General features: G+C 37.2%; 3 protein-coding genes across 12 annotated transcripts in view; 1 reads left to right on the forward strand and 2 right to left on the reverse strand.

Annotated features, from left to right (window-relative positions):
* LOC131536645 (gastrula zinc finger protein XlCGF57.1-like) overlaps window positions 1–20,354 on the reverse strand; it is a 68,341-nt gene that overhangs the window by 32,490 nt on the left and 15,497 nt on the right. The window lies entirely within an intron of this gene.
* LOC131536648 (interferon-inducible GTPase 5-like) overlaps window positions 1–20,354 on the reverse strand; it is a 128,916-nt gene that overhangs the window by 7,908 nt on the left and 100,654 nt on the right. The window contains exon 1 of one of the 10 annotated variants that reach the window (XM_058769698.1): window positions 53–3,086. The exons of the other annotated variants lie outside the window; for them this stretch is intronic. The gene's annotated coding sequence lies outside the window, so the exon portion shown is untranslated. Of the gene's footprint in view, window positions 1–52; window positions 3,087–20,354 lie in introns of those variants that run through there. 10 annotated transcript variants of the gene reach the window in all.
* On the forward strand, window positions 5,285–16,083 carry LOC131536051 (uncharacterized). Its single transcript, XM_058768691.1, has 3 exons — window positions 5,285–5,410; window positions 5,823–6,232; window positions 14,391–16,083. Exons 1-3 carry the CDS (start codon window positions 5,285–5,287, stop codon window positions 16,081–16,083), a joined length of 2,229 nt encoding a protein of 742 aa, XP_058624674.1.

Genomic DNA, 20,354 nt, shown 5'->3' on the forward strand with positions numbered 1-20,354 from the left:
ATCCGTTTGATTTACCATTCTGAAGTCACCTACTCACCTTGCAGTGTCTCACCTGTTTTAATAAACACCTATTTCTCTTTTACCATCTTCGTGTCTGAGTCCATCCATAACAGAAGATCGGACCGACACCGTCACACAGGATGAGCACTCCAGACCCCTTCCAAGAGCTGGTGGATTCTCTTAAAAAATTGCTCCTGCAACCGCCCGCATCAACTAATCCACCAGCTCCACCACCACAACCACCGTCCAACACCACCATGAGCACTCCTTCTCCGATCGTGTTCGCCAGTCCTGTGGCCAGACCAGCGCCCTTCTCTGGTTCGGCGGAGGATTGCGACGGCTTCATTCTCCAAAGCACCCTGAACATGAATCTGCACCCTCATATTTTCACAACGGATCAATCCAAAATAGCATACATCGTAACCTCTCTCACTGGACCTGCCCTGAAATGGGCCGAAACAATCCTGAACCAGGCTGGACCCGCTACCCAAAGTTTCAATAACTTCATTCATCACTTCAAAGAAGTATTTAGTCTATCGCCTGGGGATTCCACTGTTGGTGAACAGCTATATCGACTTCGTCAAGGTACTCACACCATCCATCCAGTATGCTTTACAGTTCCGCACTTTGGCAGCCGCTAGCGGCTGGAACGAACCATCACTCTTCTCCCAAAACGGCTCATGTTTCAGCTATTAAAATAGTTCAGTTTTGTATGTAATGGCAAAGTGATTATATTTCGTTTTTCCCCCTTTTTTTTACATTTATTTTTTATCAAGTTAATTTTGAAAAACATTTGGAGCATTTTTTGTTCGTTAAACAAGTTATTTCTTTCTTAAAGTAACGACCAATATTATATTTGATATTCTCAAATCATCACGACTTGCCTAAAATAAAATCTATAGATATACTAAAACAGTTCAAGCATATAACAATGTTTAAAGGTTAAACCTAGATAAATGTGCGCTGCATCCAATAGTTTGTGCGGAGAATCGAAGCTAAAGCGCAGGACATGGAGGCACCAGCGCAATCAATAGCATTTTTTTTTTTCAATGGAAACCACTTAAAATAGGCTGTAATTTCTGCTCATAAAGGTAAGAGTAATACATCATTCGGAACTGTAAAGGGTCTACTTTTATTTGTGTGCATTCACAATAATCAACAAAACATCGTACTTTTAAGAAAACGATGCGCTTTCTGCCGTCTCGTCTTGAACAGGTGCGCTTCACAAAAATGAACTGAAAGTCAGCGAATACATGCCTCAAAGACATGATAAATATATCTATAGAAAGCTTTAAATCACTACTTAACGAAATAAATCAAATCGAAAACAAAAACTCATTCATTATAATCATAATCCGTGAAGATGCACTTCTCTCTAAAGGCGCGTCTAATGAGGAGATGGATCCACACTGATGCAACACTGACACAGAAAACACTAGTTTATTAGTAAGTAATTCAAATATCTCCTTACTATTTCCCCCGGACACATTCATGGTAATTACTTTTGCTGGGGCTTTATTGCGTGTATTTGAACGCAGAACAGCTGCGCTGATGGTGCGATCTGCTGCTGCGGGACTCTAAACACCGTCGAGCCGCTCTTCACAGTCGCGGCACGGTCTCGTGTTGTTCCCACCAGCGCCGCAATTTTTTTCATCACTAATTGATAATAATTCCTTACATTTTATATAGTGCTTTTCTAAGCACTTGGCTTAGACATTGATGGATGTCTAAAATATAAAAATAAGGAGAAAACTAAAACAGGCCCGAGGCCCGGCCCTCGTCTGAACTATGACGTGAAAATTGGCCCGAAGCCCGGCCCTAGGGACGTAAAAAAGTTGGGGCCCGTTGGGCCCGGGCCGAAATGCAGTGCTCTAGAAACTGTTCAACATTCAAAACAATGCAGGGGTATAACTATATCGTGTCACAATATATTGTAATACTAAAATGCAAATGTATAGTGGATAGCAACAATATTTTGTACCAAAAATGAAAGCGTTTTGAATTTTATTTTTACAATAGGTCAAGTAAGATTTATTGTCATTCTGCTATAACCTATATGTTGAGACATAGCCTCCAGTGGAGAGAAATGTTGTAGGCTACCTCTGCAGTAAAAGTTTAAACAAGTATAAAACTACACATAGACAACCTACTGAAAGGAGTATGTTAAACTAATTAAACTAGTTTGATTATAGTAGCCTATTTGTATAAGTTCAGGTGAGCTTTATTGTGATTCAGCTATATAAATGTACCAAAATATAATCTAAACATTAATATCCCTTATGAAAATGAACCATGGTTTTACTAAATAAATACCATGGTATTTGTAGTAAAGCTGCCGTTATAGAAATGGTAACCTGCAAAAAAAAGTATTACCACACTTTTACTATAGTGAAACTAACTTTAATTTTCATAAGGGATATCATAGTTTATTATCATATTTATGTTCATATATAGCACAGTGATATGCATGCCTTGTACAACATTTAAAACTAAAAGTGGCCTGTAAGGGGATATTTCATATTTCAACCAATATACCAGCAGATTTAGTCTGACAATAGCCTGTTTGGAAAAATCCAACTAAAATTATGTAGCTTTTTATATAAGGCTGAGCAACATTTGAACTCATGAAGTTAAGAATAAAAGGCTACTGTCAGGAATTATATTAGTGGCTCTTTAAAATGCAAACGTTCGTCATCTGAGTCACTCCGAGAAGAGTCCTCGCTGTCCAGAGTGTGTCTTCACCAGTGTAGCACGCTGTTTATTAAACCACTGTTTATTAAAATGCTGAATTTAGTATTATATCAGTGTGAACTTGATCCTTCTCCCCAATTCACAGGACAAGAGTGACACCAGAAGAGAAATATTCATCATTTTGCTTAGCTAAAAAATACGTAATTATTTTAGACACAAATGATTGCACAGTGTTACATTTAAAAAGTTTTAGATATTGTACTAAATGTGATTTGTTTTCATTTTTTTTAGTTAATAATTAATGACCTCTTGGGTGATACTACTATATCTGATATTACATTAAATTGTCTAAGTTTTCATTTTTGGTACACAATAGTGTCGCTATCCATAATACATCTGCATTTTAGTATTACAATATATTGTGACACGATATAGTTATACCCCTGCATTGTTTTGAATGTTGAACAATTGCATCAGTATATATCCTGCGATCCAACAGAGGATAAGAAGTACGGAGAATGGATCAGTTTTTATAGGGAAAGACTGTCTAGTTAAATGTTCAGCATGTCACTACTGATTTTTAAACTAATCAATCATGTTAACAACTTTACAGCACATGTTGTAAAATTTCACTGACACTGTAGAAGGGTCGCTTTGTGAAAACATTTAAATGGTTAATTATAGAGATAGTAAGACAGAAAGAAACTCACCTGTTCCTCACTCATACTGGTCTGAAAAGGTAAAGAGGTGTTTCGGGTCTCGGGAGACTAGCGTAAGTTGACCGACAGCGCCATCTGCTGTTTTTGGAAAAGAAAGTTGCTCAATTGCACGTGTGAGAAAATCTGCCTGCATGCATTTGTGAGAAAATCAAGCCAAGTTTCCTCATGAAAAGGCAAATGAGTCTCACAGTTGTAAGACACAATACATATATTTGTCCATACCTCTGCATTTTCTCTCAAATAGAGTTTTGTATTTGCAAATCACTTTGCGTTTGTTTGAAAGTCGAGTTTTTCTTTGCAAAGCAGATTGTGTTTATTTGCAAAACACTGTATTTGTTTGTATAATTTTGTCTCAAAATTCGCTCCATATGAACTCTCATTCACAAAAATAGAACCCCTTGCATCCCGGTTCAAGGACTGGGCAGCCATTCCGGATGTGTCAAGCTAGGTTCTAAGCACAATAAAATGAGGTTGTTCACACGCAGGCCGCCTTGTTTCAGAAGCATTATTCAGACTTCGGTACAGGACGGAGAAGCTCGTGTTCTCCAGTCTGAAGTACAAACACTGCTTGCAAAGGGTGCCGTGGAAACGGTATCTCTATGAACAACGAGTCCGGCTTCTTCAGCTGCTACTTCATCATACCCAAGAAAGATGGCAGGCTCAGACCTATTCTAGATCTCAGACATCTGAATCACTCTCTTATGAGACGGCCGCTCAAGATGTTAACTTTGAAACAGGTTTGCCCCGAGGACTGGTTTCTGACCATGGATCTGAAAGATGCATACTTTCACATTTACATAGCCCCCCGCCACAGACCTTTCTTGAGATTCGCGTTCGAGGGAGTGGCCTATCAATATGCAGTCCTACCGTTTGGACAGACTCTGGCCCCTCGCACTTTTATGAAGTGCATAGAATCCGCATTTTGAACTACCTTGATAATTGGCTGGTTCTGGCCAGATCCAAACGGGAGTTAGCCACTCACAGGATGCTGTTGCTCAGCCACCTAGAGCGCTTCGGGTAGAGAATCAACCTGCTCAAGAATCAATTGTCACCTAAACAGTAAGTTGTCTATCTGGGGACGATCATAGTGTAGCAGCCTGCTACAATGTTTAATTAAATATTAAATTAAATTAAATAAAACACAAGGGAAATTATGAATGGAAAACTAAATATGGAAACGAAAGAGGCGGGGTTCAGGTGTGTTACCGACAAAAGGAAGAGGAAGAAAGGAAAGAGCAGTGCAGCAGAAGTGAGAGCCTGGTTTGGGGATTCTGAATCAGCGTCTGGGAAGTCAGAGGGAAAAGGAGGCCGTTGTTTCAGCGAGTCGTGAAGACGCTCTTTTGGATTATTATTTGTTATGGACAAAGTCTGGATGTCTGCTTTGTGGAATAATGATGCATGTATGCGCCAGGATTAAGAGCAAGTGAACGAGTTGAAACCTTGACAACGCCTGCGACACGCCTGAACAATTTGGGAAAACTAGGCATTAGTGGATACAGAGAATCGCAAGTTTGAACCTGTGAGTTGTTAATCCCGTCTGTGACTCTGACTCTGAAGAATTTAGTCTTTCTCCATGCTCTCCACTCTTCCTGACTTTAAATGCGTGCATTAACTCTTTCCTCAAACATCAATCGCCACACTCTCCCTTCAGAAACCCGATTAATAGGCCCATTCTCTGATAAAATATTGTTTGATTTACTTTAGTTTTCATTATATATTTATACATATTTTGGACTTTTTTTTTTGTTATTGTTGTCTTTTTGAAAGGCCTGCTCTTGACGGTCTGTGTGTAAACACGCTGGAGAACCAGGAGAAATGAGCATTCTCCATCAGGTGTGGTTCCCCGAGCTGGTACAGCGGTCAACAGCAGCCCCATGGCTGATAGCATTGAGGAACGACCTTCTCTCACAGGCGACGGGCATGATTTGGCATCCCCAGCCGGAGCTGTGGAGCATTCATGTTTTGAGCCTCAATGGGAGCCTTTGCAGCTCCCAGTGAGAGTGAGCAGCACCATTTTATAGGCTAGAGCACCATCTACAAGACGTCTTTACGCCCTTAAATGGTCAGTCTTTCATGACTGGTGTTCCGCACAAGCCTGGACCCGATCTCATGTGACGTGTCCCACATGCTAGCCTTTTTACAAGAGTTGTTGGTTAACGGGCACGCCCCTTCAACACTCAAAGTTTATGTGCCAGTTATCACAGTGAATCATTCCCTCGAAGCTGGCCAATCGATCGGCAGACATGATCTGATCATTAAGAAGACCAGTTCTTGAAGGACGCCTGGAGATTGAATCCTCCTCGCCCTCAAACTGTGCCGACTTGGGACTTGTCAATAGTTCTAAGGGCCCTACGGGGCCCTCCCGCCCTGCTATTGGCATTAGTGTCAGTTAAGCGAGTGGGTGACTTGCAGGCACTGTCAGTCAGTGCGTCCTGTCTTGAGTTTGGACCTAATGACTGTAAAGTTGTCCTCAGGCAAAAAGGCCAGGTTTTCACCCTCCTGGCACTCCCCGCTGCAGACGGTGAGCAGGATTCTAATTTACTCTGCCCAGTCAAGGCTCTTAGAGTGTACTTCAAGCACTCTAGTCTATTCAGAAAATCAGAGCAGCTCTATGTTTGCTTTGGAGGCTGCTCTAAAGGGCTGCCAGCTACAAAGCAGAGACTTTCTCGCATGATAGTAGATGCCATAGCCCTGGCTTATGCCTCAGAGGGTTTGCAATGCCCTATGGGTGTGAGAGCCCACACACCAGGAAATGGCCTCCTCCTGGTGGTCGCCATCCTGGCATTTATCTTAAGTGCTCCTAGACTGGGCTCGCAGAGCAGGTTGTTCTGAATCTGCTCATAGCACAGCGTGATTGGATGCGTTCCCCATACACAACATGAGAGAATGTTTAAAAGGGACTGACGAGATATTATTAAGATTATCATGCCGGAGCGAGCGATTCACGTGATCTCACACAACGTCATAGTCATAGATATTTCAGTGATGTTTACATATGTTAGCTAGCATGCTAGCAGCTTTCTGCACTCATCCGATATGTCCAAAACTGAGGCGATTTCACCCCAGTGCTTCTCTTTCTCCTTACGGGTGTAATACGTTTTTGACACATTATACAGACAGTCGTGTTACTACAAAACAGTGGCGGACTGGCCATCTGGATCGCCGGGAATTTTCCTGGTGGGCCACTGTACAATGTGGGCCGGCCCATTGTGTAAATGTATATAAAGAATGAATTATAGTAAGTGTACGTAGCCTATATGCCTCCATCGGCCCAGACGAATGGCACGCGCTGCCCATTTGAGTCAAACATTCAAGTGAATTTATCACGCTCTGGCTCAGTGAAGCACTGTACTGGAGCTTGATTCATTTTGCCAAAACCACGTGATCTGTGATGTCCGAAGCTTCGTTTTCGCACACAACCACGTGACTGCTTTGTATTGTTTCAAATAGCACGAACCACTTGCACAGTTTGAAGTGTCACTCACTACTTTGATACGAATAAATCATAATACAAATAAATATTTGTACGTGTAGTTTTGTGCATGTTCATTTTGTATTAATTCCCGCTTCACAATCACTTCTTTTATTTTGATCATATATGCATATCATATATTGTTGCCTATTTTTTTTTTTCCCCCACAAATTCACAGACTCATTTATTCATATATTGTATAAAACAATGACTGGCATGTAAAAGACCTATTTATATAGAGTGAATGCTTACTTTGCTTTATTTTCATAGCACAAACTGATTTATTATCTGAAACAATCCAAAAATGGCTGGGTCGTCTGGGACGCAAATGCAGCTTTTTCCACCTTTTGACCACAAGATGTCGTTAGTGTGCATCGTCTTGAAAAGCTTAGAGTAATGAACCTTTTTATGATACAGTTGAGGGGAAGCCTCGGTGCTTCGCAAAGCTTCATTTTTCCATCACTACCTAGTGAACCAAACTGAGAGACTGTTTTGAAGGCTCAGGAAACCTTTGCAGGTGTTTTGATTTTATGAAGTATTCTAATTTGTTGAGAGTGAATTGGTGGGTTTATGTTAAATGTGAGCCAAAATCATCACAATTAAAAGAACCAAAGACTTAAACCACTTCAGTCTGTGTGCATTGAATTTATTTAATACACGAGTTTCACAATTTGAGTTAAATTACTGAAATAAATGAACTTTTCCACGACATTCTAATTTATTGAGACCTGTATATTGTCGAAGTTTATGCTGAGTGAATTCTGCATTTCAAAACTTAAATATAAGAGAGATTTAAAATGTACTTAAGTAGGGGAGCACGGGGCACAAAGTAACGCGAGGTTAGTTGTAACACACGTGGTTTAAATATTTCCACACATGCTAGCATAACCAAATTTACTAGTTACCATATCAACATTATAGAGAGAAAAAAAGTGCACCAAAATTCAAAAGTATTTTGAAGATATTGCTGAACATTTATTTTACCATAGTAGAATTATATTTCTGGCTTTTTATTACTATTTTAAAATGACACAAATCTGCTATTATTTTCATCTTCAATCTGTTATTTATCAGTTTAGATTATTTTTTTAATGCTTCAATAACTAGCAGAAGACACTAACCGGTTTTAAATTCCAGTTGCGCAGATGGGCTACGTTGTAACACCGCGTTACAATGTGCCCTGCTGTGCTATTGTATGTTCAGAATTTATTATTTCAAGATATGTAAAGCATTTTGGCTCTTTTATATGGGCTGTCCCAGGCATGGTTGCAATATGTTCATTGTCAAACTCAAAAATCTGATTATTTTTTTATTATTAAAAAAAAAACGGCATTATTTTATTTAAAATAAATAATTATTTTATTTTATTGACAAACATTTTATTGATAACATTTTAAGCTGTCAAATGGTCATGTTACAACGTGCCCCACCTATGGGGCATGTTGTCACATTTCACTTCCAATTTTTGAGGGTAAATGAAGAAAAACGTATACACTGTAATTATGAATCAAAGCGACATATCAAATTTAAGACATTTAAAGACCTTTTTAAGACCTGCACTTCACATTTCAGCCTTTAAACATTTTTTAAGAAAAGGGATGAGTCAAAAGTATTTATTATATTAATTTAAACAATTATTATCAACCAATTATTATATTTTATATAACAAATATATCTTAGTGTCTTAATTGTTTATATTTTTATCATGCATTAGCTTCTTGTCGATCCATCGGTTCAAATTTAACAAATATGTAGCAAAAATAGCAGACGCGGGCTTATTGAAAAAGCAAATTCGTTCTCTGCCAGCAGGATTCACTTTCAGAACAGCAGAAATATAGCGGTTTCCTCGGTAACAGCTGGACACAAAGCAGCAGCGCCCGACTTTGAAACTGCAGCGCTCAAGTTTATTCAGTGAAATCGTAGCCTTTTTAAGTTTAATCGTCATATTAATCTATATAGCAATTCTTGTCTTTCCGTCCCCAAATTTAAGACCGCTAATAATTAAGACTTTATGTACCAAGAGTTTTCATGGCCTTAAATTTAAACAATTAAACTGAAGACTTTTTAACGACCCGCGGAAAACCCTAAGAACATAGTTCAGTGCAAACATTTCTGTCATGCATTTAGCAAAAAGGTTTTGTTGACTATGCAATTTACCTTTAAAATTTGAGGCAAGTGCAACTCTGGCATCCCCGTTGTTTGCAGTGGTATGATGGCGATTTTAAATAAAATTACAGATTTCCAAACATATGGGTATCCCCTTGAACTTGGTAAAAAGATCATCTGTTTACCATCTTGACTGGAAAATACTGCTTTCATGGTCAGTTTTTCATTTATTTGCTAATGTTAGTAAATGTTTAGAGTGCACGCCCTACTACGCTGAAATTAATACGGGGAGCGGGTGGAAACTAGCCACCTCTCCTGATTGGAGATAGTATTAACGTCATAAACTGAAAGCAATCTTTACGTGACTATTCCAAATGGTTTAAAATTTATCATCCAAGTCTAATATGATCCAGCGGGCCGTACTAAAAGACACTGCGGGTCGCCAGTTGCCCATCCCTGCCCTAGACTGAATGGTAATACATCACATTCTCTACAAAAATATGAAGCAGCACAACTGTTTTCAACATTGATAATAATCAGGAATGTTTCTTGAGCAGCAGATCAGCATATTAGAATGATTTCTGAAGGGCCAATAGAAAGGCACCATAAAAACAGTCCACATTTTGCACTACATCCAAAGTCTTCTAGAGCAGAGCAGAGCATTGTGTCATATGGACTGATATTATGGTAGGCATTTAACTTTAGTGATATTGAGCTGTCCCTCGAAAAGAGATGTGTAAAACTTCTAAAATATTTACTATTTGTCTTATACACCAGGAAAGACAAATTATAACGTAAAGTATGCCAGTTATTCATTAATGTTAAAAATTACATATATATTTAGCATAGATCATTGAATCCGATTAGACCAGTAGCATCGCGTTCAAAAATGACCAAAGAGTTTCCATATTTGTCCTATTTAAAACTTGACTCTTCTGTAGTTATATCGTGTACTAAGACCGGCAGAAAATGAAAAGTTGCGGTTTTCTAGGCCGATTTGGCTAGGAACTATACTCTCATTCCGGCGTAATAATCAAGGAACTTTGCTGCCGTGCCATGGCGCAGTGATACGTGGCGCCTGAAAGTAGTCCCCAGCTATATTATAACCAGGTACCTAGCTGGGGACTACTTTCAGGCGCTGCGTAATATCACTGCACCTGCTGCGGCCATGGTACGGCAGCAAAGTTCCTTGATTATTACGCCGGATGAGAGTATAGTTCTTAATCATATCAGCCTAGAAAACCGCAACTTTTCATTTTCCGCCGGTCTTAGTACACGATATAACTACAGAAGAGTCAAGCTTTAAATAGGAAAACTATCGAAACTCTTTGGTCATTTTTGAACGCGATGCTAGTGGTCTAATCAGATTCAATGATCTATGCTAAGCTATGCTAAAAGTGCTATCGCCAGATCCAGAGATCAGCTGAATGGATTGTTGATGATGATAAAACTCAACTTATTAACTCTGGGGGAGTTGGAGAATGAGCCTATTTCCAAAAAAAAGTGGAGTGTTCCTTTAATAGCATTTGCTGTGCATCATGTGCCAATCGGGACGGGTGCAGTCGGGTCTGTGTCTTCACAGCCGGGTTCGGGTCCAACTTTCGAATAATGGTCGGTTCCGGGCAGTACATTTAAGGCATTTCTCGGGTCTGCACGGGTTCAGTCCCCACTTTCAAATAAAATACGGGTCCGAGTCGGTTCCGTGCAGCACGAATTTTCGGACCCGTGAAGACCTCTACTGTCCACTAGTCTTCAACATGTTGCCATTAAACACACATTTAGGATCAAACTATATTTGGAAATTACAGACAAAATAAATGGTGTTTTATAAGTTAAGTCACAGAACATTTTGTTATTGATCTCTTTTATTTTAATGGTATTTACAAACTATAACTGACTGTTGTAAAACTGAAAGCCATTCAATGTTTCAGAATCAGATTTAAGAATAAATATGCTTAAATATATATAAATTCAAGCTGTGATATTTTGATATTCTTGGTGTTTTTTTTTTTTTTTTTTGACTTGTAGAAGTTCTTAATAGAGTGGGGGAACTATGACGACACTTTGTAGGTGGATCGGCTGTTAGCATGAAACTGGTTCCTCGACAAAGTCAATGGGATTTTTCCATAGGCTTTTGGATTATCGCACAAAATAAGCTCTGTGTTCAATCAAAGTTCATGAAACTTACACGTTTTGTCCATCAAGATAATCTTCACAAAATAATATAACTTTGATGAATTTTGAAGCCGAGATAAAAGTGCCTGAACTAAAAAGCTAAACTTAGGCTATAAACGAACTACAGCACCACAGTCGCTCGTCTTCAGCGTCACCACCACCGCGCTCCCGACAACTTTCTCAAACTTATTTTTAACATGTTCAGTGAAACGTATTTACTCTGTATATGAATTTTAATCCACGCTACATGAACCTTTTCATATAAACTAGAATAAATACAAAACTAGAGCCAAACTAAAACTGAAATGAGAAATTAGCAATAAATAGTATAGTGAATAAATGAAATAATCTTAACTAAAGGACATTTAAAGCATGTATTTCTGTACATTTCAAAATAAGGTGCATTAAAAGTCAATAAATCCTTGATTAATATGAATTCAAACGTATCGCCTTGTATTTAATCTTTTAACTTTTTAAACAGTAGAGTGAGTGAGTTTTTGGATATGTTAATATTAAACATTTCAGCAGATGTGGGGGCAAGTCACACGTTCAAGTCCCAAGTCCCTACCATCAAGTCTCAAGTCACAGTACAAACAAATCAAGCAAGTCAAGTCAGTGCCTCACCTCAAGCAAGTCAAGTCGAGTCCTGATAAGAGTCAAGTCAAGTCACAGTATCAAACAGGAACAAATATATTTTTGCCACACGACCTTATTAACTTTTCCTCAGAAATTTACTTTTTTAATTAAACATTTTAAATAAAAATGTTTTAAATATAACATTTTTAAAATAGGCAAAATACTACTTTGTATACCGATAAGTCTGTAATTGAGAAAATATTGATAAAAATGTCTCTCATATTTATGTTATATTGAGTTTGATCATCCTAGGAGACAAAGATAATAGATGTTTGAAAATGATTTCGCATTAAATATCTCCAGTGAAGACTGGGATTCAGTCTGGGAGCACGCTAAAGAATTTCAGTGTGTAACAAAACATGCTATTCAATTTTAAATAATATGCTGACTACAAATCACCCCTTATATCAGAAATAAAATGGACCCAAAATTTTTCATCGGATATAGACACCCTATTTGGACTGTTTCTTTCACTTTGCATGATTGCCTACATTGTTCTTGATAACTATTGTCATCATGGCTCAAAACAAGAAGCCTATTGCTGTTAATGTTTATGTATCTTCCCCTGTAGCTTATCCATTTCTTTGATTTTATCTTAATAAGAACTAAATTGACAGCTGTGCATTTAAGGTCTGCTTAAGCTTTTTGTTTTGTTTTTCTTTTCTGTTTGTTCTGTAGAAAAAATAATTAATTAAAAAAATTGAATATAGAAATATGAAATTAACTGATAGACCAACTCTATGACATTGACAATGCCGTCAGTAAGTGGTGATAAATCACAGCTTTATCACAGAAGTGTTCACTGAACCGATTCATTCAAAACATGCAAGAAAGCAAGAATGGGCCGCTGAATCACTCAACCGATTCTTTCAAATCCCTGGATTCGTTCAGTGTTCAGTGTGTTGCTTAGAGACGCGCGTAACTGTTGGCAGCCGCGCTGAAAATATTACTAAATATCGTATGTTATAAATATAAAAACTCACACTAGGGCCATTTTGACAACATGTCTTGGATTTTGGGTTCAAGAGAAATATCACTAATTGATAAAACACTGTGGTTTCCGTGGTATAACAAAGGGATAAGTTACTCGACACTAAAGCACTGTTTTGAGAGGCAAACGCCAGCGAAATTAAAGTTTGACATCGTTAATTATAAACACGAGATTAATAATTTATAATCACTTTAATTTAATGACAGACCTAAACTGAATTTAAGACCAATGCTGTTTTCAACTAACGAACACGTTTGCATACCTTTCCTTTATGAAGGGGTGACGTCCTGGCTTTGCAAATGCATACAGTTTCGAAGTGTTAATCCAAACACCGTGAGATTCTCTTGCTCCCTGTATTTGGCACGCTGTATTCCTGCGCTCGTGCACAGTGTCATGAACTTCGCAGTCTCTCATCACTTCTGACGCTGGTTCAGTGGCTTGCGTTTTGTTTACCAAATTATGTCTTAATGATTTATAATAATAATTAGAGTTGTTATAAAGTCAAGTCCTGCCGAGTCATGAAGGTCAAGTCTCAAGTCACTGGATCTCAAGTCCAAGTCGAGTCATTTGCTTTATTTAGTCAAGCAAGTCACAAGTCCTTAAATTTGCGACTCGAGTCAAGTCATGTGACTCGAGTCCCCCACCTCTGCATTTTAGTGAACAATGTACCACATTTCAGCTCTCATTTTGTTAGGATTGGTACACAAAATGTTATTTTATCCTTGCTTCTAGGAAATCCTCAATCTATATGCTTTCTAACAGCTTCATGTAGCCGTAAACATTTAATTTTAACGTGGCTTTAAGCACTATGCATCATTAAAGTTTCACTTTCACCATGTAAAGCTGGTAATGTGGTGTTTACATGGATTAATCGTAATATGAGTTTACCTTATGGTCCGAGCCATAGGTCTAAACCCAGAGTCTCCATCAGTAGGAAAGCGATAAAACGAGCTTCTTCCATCCGAAGTCATGTCGCATTTCGGGGCAAAGCAAAAAAAACATTGTCGAACAACAATATGAAATGCGGGAAATTATTCATTGGTTATTCTACAATTAATTGGAAAATACTGTAAATTGATAAACTGTTCGGCGTGATGACATTTAATGTCTCCGACAGCGTCTGTAGTCCCATTTAGCAACTTGTTAGCAACCGTCTTTTTTAAGAAACATAACAGTTTAAAAAAATCACGAGTGTGGTGTAACTGGTGTGTTTTATGTCGTAGAATAAAACGTGAAAGTATCTTGAGCCTGTGTGAACCACGGACCTTATTTTAGGGATTTAACCAAGATCCCATTCAAAATACCCATTGGCTCTGGGACGATGGAACCGGACGTGATAAAATAACTCGCTTCTGGGTTTTCCCCTACAAAGTGACATCATAGTTCTCCCACTCTGGCCCATAACCTTCTTGGCCTATGGCTAAGTGAAAAAGCTCATTTCAAACCTTGCTTAATATGTATTGATTTATTCATTTGAAAAGCTGTTGAAAAAATACCATTAAAAGTCATAAACAACTGCCCTCAAATAGGCACTGTATATGCTAATAAATAGCTGATTGAAATAATAATGTTGATGCTAAATCAATTTTCTCTTTAGCAGATCACGTTATGATGCCACTCTAACAAAAGCAGGTCCTCCAGCACTTTACCAACTGAACACAGAAAGAAAATATTTTGATGGGATGGATAGAAAGGTCAGACAATGGACATATGGAAGAAGAGACAGAAACAAGCAGAACAAAGTCATACTGATGATGGGAGAAACCGGCGCTGGGAAAACCACCCTCATCAACACCATGATCAACCACTTACTGGGAGTGAAGTTTGAGGATCAAGAGTTTTATCAAATCACAGAAGAAGAAAAACATGAAGATCAATCACAGTCCCAGACATCAGAGATCACTGTTTATGAGGTGTTTGTCGAAGAAAACCCAACATCTCTGACCATCATTGACACTCCAGGATACGCAGATACTGAAGGATACGAGAAAGATGGACAGATTGCTGAGACTCTGAGCAGATTATTTTCAGTTGAGGATGGGATTCTTTATATTGATGCAGTGTGTTTTGTGATGAAGGAGTCTCAGAATCGACTCTCTGGAAAAGAGTTTTACATAATTCACTCAGTTCTGTCTCTGTTTGGTAGAGATATAGAGAACAACATAATGTTTCTACTCACGCAGTCAGACGGAGGACCTCCAACAGATGCTCTCAATGCCATTAAGAAAGCAGAAATACCCTGCAGAAGAGATGAAGATAATCAACATGTTTACTTCTTGTTCAACAACCGACAGAAAGAGGAAAGAGATGAAGAGTATAAGCATCTCGACAGATCAGATTGGGAAATGGGAGAGAAAAGCATTAATCGGCTCTTGACGCTCTTGGAAGAAAAGAACAGAAAAAGTGTTCAGATGACGTTAGATGTTCTGAATAAGCGAAGACAACTTGAGGCCCGTGTCTCTAATCTGATGGAGCGAATCTCTGAGAAGGAGTTAAAAACTGAAGAACTGACACAGATTCAGGATGCCCTCAGACAGAACAGAGACAAGATTGAGAAGTGTGAGAACTTTCCGTTTCCAGTCGAGAGAGTTTTCAAAGAAAAAGTCCCCATAAGTCCTGTAAGAGTGTGGTCATGGTGGTATTTGTGGCGAGAGAACAACTTGGCAACCAGCTGCTCTGTCTGTAAGGAAACCTGTCATAATGAGCATGGTTGCTGGTGGGTGCCTTTCGATAAAGTTGAATCATGTGAAGTCATGAAAAACAACTACTGCACTGTGTGTTCTGGAAAGTGTCATTACAGCGAACACAAAAAAGAGGAAACAAAATATGTGACAAAGACAGTCACTATGACATTTAAAGAGCTTGAACAGGAGAATAAAAACAGTGGTGAAAAACCTAAAATCACCAATCACACAAATAAATATGAAGATACCAAACAGGAACGTGAAAGTAACATGAAAGAGTCTGAGAATAAACAAGAAATAGAAGAAAAACTGAAGAACGTTCTGGAGAATAATAGAAAAGGAAAGTCTGACTTGCTGCATGAAGTTTATATGACCATCATGAATCTGTCTGAGATCGCATTAAAAGCAGACAGCGCTTCCACTCTTCAGCATCTGGATTTCTTGATTCCCAGACTGAAGGAGGAGGGAAAAGATGAATGGATAAGGAACCTGGAGGATCTGAGAAAAGCTGGAGAAGAGCCGAAAAATAAGAAGGCTTTAGATCTTGTGATGGATTTCACTGGGAAAACATTTAACCAGTTAATGAGTTTTGTAACTAGTAAAAAGTAATGAATTCAACAAAGCCAAACAATACAAGATAGAAAAAGCAGAACTGATGCTGATTCATCAATGAAAATAATTCACTTAAAAATGATTTGATTAAATATATTCTGTAATTTCACAATGGAACTTTATCTCTTCAGAAAGATTGTGAATTAGCTTACCATTCATTACTTTTTAATCATTGTAATCACTTTTTAATCAACATGTTTTAGTCATTTAATTGAAACACTTTTTGAAACAGTAGAAACAAGTATCTTGGTGAATTTTGTTTAATGATTTAATTTTTGGTCTTTTCAGACTGCATATACTGTTTTCTTGGATGATAAATTGCTTGTGATGTTCTTCATTTTTGAAGTCACTTTAATAAAAGCATCTGCTAATGATTAAATGTAATATAGTTCTGGATCTTGTGCCTCTAGCAAAAATCTTATTAAAACGTACTGTTTGACCCAAAAAATTATTTTTATGTATTTCTTACATCTTTCATGTGTTTTAATTCAGTTATTTCTGAGGTTGCATCTTTTTTTCTTGGAATGATATTATTAAGAAATAATTAGCCATAATGCAACAAATCACATGAACATCAGATTCACTGTCTGATGTATAATGTCAAAAAAACAAGTCAAACTGTATTTATAGAGCACATTTTTTTAATTAATTTTTTAAATTATTATTATATTTTTATCAGAACAAGGTACATTGAAAGCATTCAGTGACAGAAGCACCTTCAAAGGCGTTCATTTTTCACTTTTCTACCCACAACAAACAAACAAATAAATAAAAAATGAAACCTGGGGGGTGGGAGGGCTCAAAGTTAGAGGAGTACATTCTTCTCGATATAGATTATTAAAGGATCCCATGTTTTGTCAAATGTTCTGGCTGATCCTCTGAGAAAGTATTTGATTTTTTTCAGTTTTTAGAAAAAACATTACATCACTAAGCCATAGTGACAGTTTAGGTGGCATTGGTGATTTCCGCTCTAAAAGAATTCTTCTTTTAGCTATTAATGTTGCAAATGCCAAGGCATTTTCTTTATCTTTAGTTATGTGAATGTCGTCACCTGTCACTCCAAACAAAGCCATTATTGAGTTAGGCTGAATTCTTAAATTAAATGCCGAGTTTAAAATTTCAAATATTGAAAAAAAATATTGAAATTGTCTCAGTTTAGTACATGACCAGAACATGTGTGTTAGATCTGCCTTAGGTGCATTACAACGATCACATGTTTCATCTATATTTGGGTATAGTTTAGCCAGTTTGGTTTTACTATAGTGAATACGGTAGAGAACTTTCACCTGAATCAGATTGAGTCGTGCACAAGATGAAGTCCTATTTATTCTTTCAACAGCTTTATCCCAAGTGTCTTCGGATATGTCAATTCCAGCTCTCCTATCCATTCTGTTTTGATCTTCTCTAGTGATATATTTTTGAATGTCATAATTAAGTTATATATTTTGGAAATGAGGCCCTTGAGGTGTGTAGGGGTATTAAGAACTAAGTCCAATCCTGATTCCGAGGGCATTTGAGGAAACACAGAGCAGTGGGCCTGAATAAAGTGTCAAACCTGGAGGTAATGAAAAAAATCGGACTTTTGAAGATTACATTTTTGAATCAGATCATTGTAATTAGCAAAAATATTATCAATGAATAAGTCACTACATTTAACTATGCCCAAGTCCTGTCATTGCTTGAAAGTAGCATCTAGCTTGGCAGCTGGGAAAAGATGATTATTACATATGGGGGTTTCCAAGGAAAAGTCCGAGTTGAAATGCCTGTCTAAACTGATTATATATTTTGAGAGTTGAAATTACAACTGGACTTGAGGAAAACTGTGATGGTGAGAATGGTGACTTCATTGTGATCAGCACCGCCAGTGATGTTGATTTGCAGGATTTAGCTTCTGCTTCACACCATTCTATATGTGGGGACTGAAACCAATAAATAACTTTTTGTAAATTCGCTGCCCAATAATAATATAGCAAATTTGGGAGAGCCAGTCCTCCATCCTTTTAGGTTTTTCAAGAAACTCTCTTCGTATTCTTGGCTTACGAAAGAATGGCTTGGCTTACCCCATATAAAGGAAGACAGCAACCTATTGGTTGACTGAAAAGAGGACTTTGGCAAGAAAATTGGAAGACTCTGAAACAAATACAATAATCTTGGTAACACATTCATTTTAACACAATTGATTTTACCAGCTAAAGAAAAATATATAACACTCCACAGTTGGAAATCTGATTCGTTTTTTAAGTATGGAATTACAATTTGCTTTAAACAGATAAGTGTATGAACGGTCCCCCGCTTTCGTCCCTCATCTGCCATTTTCATAACACTTGAAAAATCCAGTCGTCCATGCGTGGGCTTTTATCATCAGACCTGACACCTTACTACTCAGACAAAGTAAGTTGACAAAATTAAACTAAAAAAACCATATTTTAAATTCTGTAATTAAAAATGTCATCAAATCAGGAGTCTGTTTTTAGCATTTAAACATCAAAATCATGATACCCTTCAATAATATAATTGAACAAATAGGCTACAATTAGGTTTATGCATTCCCCATGCATGAAGAAAATAAGGTTGCTCTAAAAGAATGTTATAGAGTGATGAATGCAGCCAAGGAAACATGAAGAAAAGAAAGTGGAAAATAACAGGTAAGACAAATAAATTAATTCTTCCCATTTACATATTAAACTGTTGGTAAGCTGACAAAAAAAAAAAGTTTAGGAAAATTATTTTAGTTATTGCATTTAAGACTGCTATACCACGTGCAGCTAACATATATATGTATGTGTGTGTGTGTATATGTATATATATATATTATAAGCAGTTACTATGGAATGAAAAATTACTTTACAAAGATCCCATTAAATCTGCTTACAAATGTACTATAATAATTTTATAATATAAGAAAATATCTGATATTAAATAAAGGAAAACATGTACAACCACAATCCAAATGGAAAACTCCAAAGACTTTTATTATTGCTAAAGGTCCAAGATTTAAGCAAAGCACTGCAAACAGAAATGCACAATGACAGTTGCTCAATCAGACACATGCAATGACCTCCAAACAGAAACAGCAAGCACAGGAGACACCAAACAGGAAGAAAACGAGTCCATTGTTGAGATTGCTGGAAAATAAAACAAAAATATACAGGCAAGACATACATCATCATGTAAACTTAGACGATATCATATTTTACACCCATCATTTAAGCTGAGAAACTTTGTCAGGCAGCAACATGTTTTTTTTTTTTGTCCTAATAATAAATAAATAAATAGTTTTATGCAGCATAATAGATGCAAATATAATTTTACCATCAAAATGTTTTCAGAATAATCTGGAAGTCTAAATTTCTTCTCAAATAGAATAAGAGGATAAAGCTTATAACCAAATACCTGCTTTATTTGTTTGATCATGTGACTGTATATTTGTATTTGTGTTCATGTTATCTATCAACTTTATGTAAAGCGTCCTTGGGTTTTCATACTTCATAGAAAATGGTTGAAATGTTTGTGATGTCAAACACCAAATATACTGAAAGAACCCTTAAAAAAAAAACAGTTGTCCCAAAATGAAATCTCTCTGCTGTATACAAAAAATTTCAGAAAAGCATCTCTGCTCTGTAGGCAATAAAAATAAATAAATAAAAAAAAAACGGAATTTAAAATGCATCAGAATTCATGATGTACTCGCTCATTATATACATTTCGCAAATTCTGAACAGAAAAAGTTAATTAGTGCTGATTTAATTGGCCTTTGGGCTTATTTGAAACCTACATGCGTGTTGGAGCAGAGTTGGAACTCAGTCAGGGGTGGCCAACGTTGGTCCTGGAGAGCCACATTCCTGAAGAGTTTTTTCTTTTTCAGTGTGTTTGATTATGGTTGGAGCTGAACTCTCAGGACCGACATCAGCCAACTCTGAACTAAATTCTGCAAGGCTGTGGCCCTCCAGGAACAGAGTTTGACACCCATGCAATATATAAAAAAGAAACAAATTAAAATGATCAATGCTTCACTTATTTACCGTTATTTTACATCTATTTAACGTTCATTAAAGAAATAATAGAGTAATTGAATAATCACTCATAAAATAATCATTGCATAGTGACTAGTGGAATCATATATAAATAAATTATTAAAGCTACAAAAGTTACTTAAGTTCAGAGAGTGGTTTCCTCTTTTCTTTTGTTACTTATGTTACTGAGAGTATAAATGACAGGCACCAGCAGGTTAATTATATGAAGAGCTAATGTACTGATCTATTGTTGCA

This window comes from Onychostoma macrolepis, chromosome 03, assembly GCF_012432095.1.
Source record: "Onychostoma macrolepis isolate SWU-2019 chromosome 03, ASM1243209v1, whole genome shotgun sequence".
Taxonomy (NCBI): domain Eukaryota; kingdom Metazoa; phylum Chordata; class Actinopteri; order Cypriniformes; family Cyprinidae; genus Onychostoma; species Onychostoma macrolepis.